At 40.7% G+C, this 2,409-nt stretch overlaps 1 protein-coding gene across 1 annotated transcript; it reads left to right on the forward strand.

The window, feature by feature from the left end:
* Window positions 1-315: 315 nt before the first annotated feature.
* Window positions 316-1,863, forward strand: LOC113098790 (uncharacterized). The gene is made up of 2 exons (XM_026263877.1): window positions 316-1,297; window positions 1,733-1,863. The coding sequence occupies exon 1, from the start codon at window positions 329-331 to the stop codon at window positions 1,022-1,024; it is 696 nt and encodes a 231-aa protein (XP_026119662.1). The 5' UTR covers window positions 316-328; the 3' UTR covers window positions 1,025-1,297; window positions 1,733-1,863.
* The last annotated feature ends 546 nt before the right edge of the window (window positions 1,864-2,409 follow it).

A 2,409-nucleotide genomic window follows, 5' to 3' on the forward strand; every position in this document is an offset into this window, starting at 1 on the left:
ACTATGATGACTGTTTGCATCACCCTGGACCAGAGGGGTGTTTGCGGAGCTCAGGATAAAAAACTGGGTGTTAAGAGGACGAGCAGCAGTTAAACACCACCAACGCCAATGCGCTGAATGCCAAAAATGGCAGGCTAAACCGCATCCCCCCAGGATGGCAGACCTCCCACCTGCCAGGTTAAGAATTCACCAGCCAGTTTTCTATTCAACAGGTATAGATTGCTTTGGTCCCTATCTCATAAAGTTTGGATGCCGAAATGAGAAGCGTTGGGGGATCATCTTCAAGTGTATGACCACCCGTGCAGTGCATATTGATCTCCTCACAAGTATGGACAGTGACTCATTCCATTTCAAAGGTGGTGAAAGGGAACTTCGGGATGCCTACACTGCTCTTCAACCTGAGCTCCAAGCTCAACTGGCAAGCCAGCAAATTAGGTTTACATTCAATCCACCTAATGCCCCACATTTTGGTGGATGCTGGGAACGGGAAATTCGATCCTTGAAAACAGCCCTACAAGTGACACTCGGAGCACAGACAGTCACTGAAGAAGTATTGCGGACTGTTCTCATTGAAATTGAGGGGATCCTCAATGCCAAACCTCTTGGTTACATATCTTCAGACATTGCTGACCCTGACCCGGTTACACCCAACATTCTGCTGATGGGGCGGCGGGACGCCTCACTTCCCCAAGTGACATACCAAGATTCTGAGCTTCTGAGTCGACGGAGATGGAGGCATAGTCAGCTGTTAGCTGATCACTTTTGGAGGCAATTCATCCGTAACTACCTACCCAGCCTTCAAACCAGACAGAAATGGATGTCAGAAACAGACAACCTACAGATAGGTGAAACTGTTATGATTGTGGATCCACAGCTACCTCGTGAACTTTGGCCTGTTGGAAGGATTCTTCAAGTTTTCCCTGGGAAGGATAACAGAGTCAGATCAGCTGAGATCAAAGTGAAAGACAGAACTTACCTAAGGCCAGTGACCAAGATCATCTGTCTACCTCCTTTGACTGAATGACATTGTAATACTTAGTAAGGCCCTTGTTGTTCAAATTCACCTTGTGAATTTGGGGGCGGCTGTAAAAAAGGCCACCCCTTGAAAGTGAACTCTTCCGAACCCTCCCGCCTGTGTTCGTGATTTGGACTGTTCCTAATCTTTCCGCGGAGTGAGAACCAAGACATTATAGAGGCTGGATGTGTTGATGTGTTTATAGTTAATATTTCATAGTTAAATTAGTTAGAAGTTGCCCGTTTAAGGATTGTGTGGATATATGTGTGCGTGCAACTAATCGTAAGTACATTTACATAATTAAATGTATGATAAGTTTACAAGCGAGATTAATGACCGCTGCCGCGGCATTCTACCTAAATGTTTACATTGTTTATTATATTTGCACATTTTCTTGTTGACAAAATGTTATATTTCGCCTGTGTTTTTGTTTGATAGAATATTTAATGTTATTGCATATTAGGCTATAATGCATAGACTTGAAACGCATCTCAGGGAACATGTTCGGGCTTGTTCACCGGACGAGCTAGGCACGTGAGCCAGACGCACAGTGCAGTAGTGCGATTATTTAATAGAACTTTGAGTCATATTTGTATATATATTATATTTAGATAATTTACAATGCTGTTACTTATGAGTATTTAAGTACTGCTGTAAAGATCTGTTAATGTGTATTTATTCATTTATTCATATTTGTATACTGTTTTATATTTACAGAACCACACACATCTTTGCACAATAAATCACCCTGAAGTACATTCCTGGTGTGAGACCTAATGTTCTGACCGGACACCCTGTAGCCGTTCTATAAATCCGAACCTGAGTTAGACAAGAGTAGTCAGCAGTTTTTTCAGTAGCGATCGTTTCTTTCTCTTCCACTTGATTTGATTGCATATATATCAAATTTAAGATAGCAATGCAATACATTATCATATTATTGATATTAATACTATGACAATATCTGTGGTCAATATTGATCAAATGGGAGGGGAGATTCCCAGCAAGGAGAGAAATCATAAAAGCACTTGTGTTCACCTATTGAAGTGATATTCCGGTCTTTTTGCAGACGCTTTTATCCAAAGTGACTTACAAATGGTATAAAATATATAAATAAAACAGCAAAATAGTAATAACAACAACAATAACATCTTATCAAACAAAAAAGAGATTTGAAAAGAAGCTTTGGTTGATATGTCATACACCGGTCAAAATTTTATGCTCACCAAGTCTGCATTTTTTTGATCAGAAGTACAGAACAAATCAGTAATATTTAGCAAGAATATGTTCGATAAAAAAGTGATAGAGTAAAGAGACAGTCTACAGTCTACACATAAGAAATTAAAGCCTCGGCCATGTCTGTACCATGGCATCCAACCCCAGTGGGGCTCCTATTC

Source organism: Carassius auratus, unplaced genomic scaffold, assembly GCF_003368295.1.
Source record: "Carassius auratus strain Wakin unplaced genomic scaffold, ASM336829v1 scaf_tig00216663, whole genome shotgun sequence".
Classification (NCBI taxonomy): Eukaryota; Metazoa; Chordata; class Actinopteri; order Cypriniformes; family Cyprinidae; genus Carassius; species Carassius auratus.

Coding starts and splice junctions, on each gene's coding strand:
- LOC113098790 (XM_026263877.1), top strand. CDS start 329: ATGGACAGTGACTCATTCCATTTCAAAGGTGGTGAAAGGGAACTTCGG.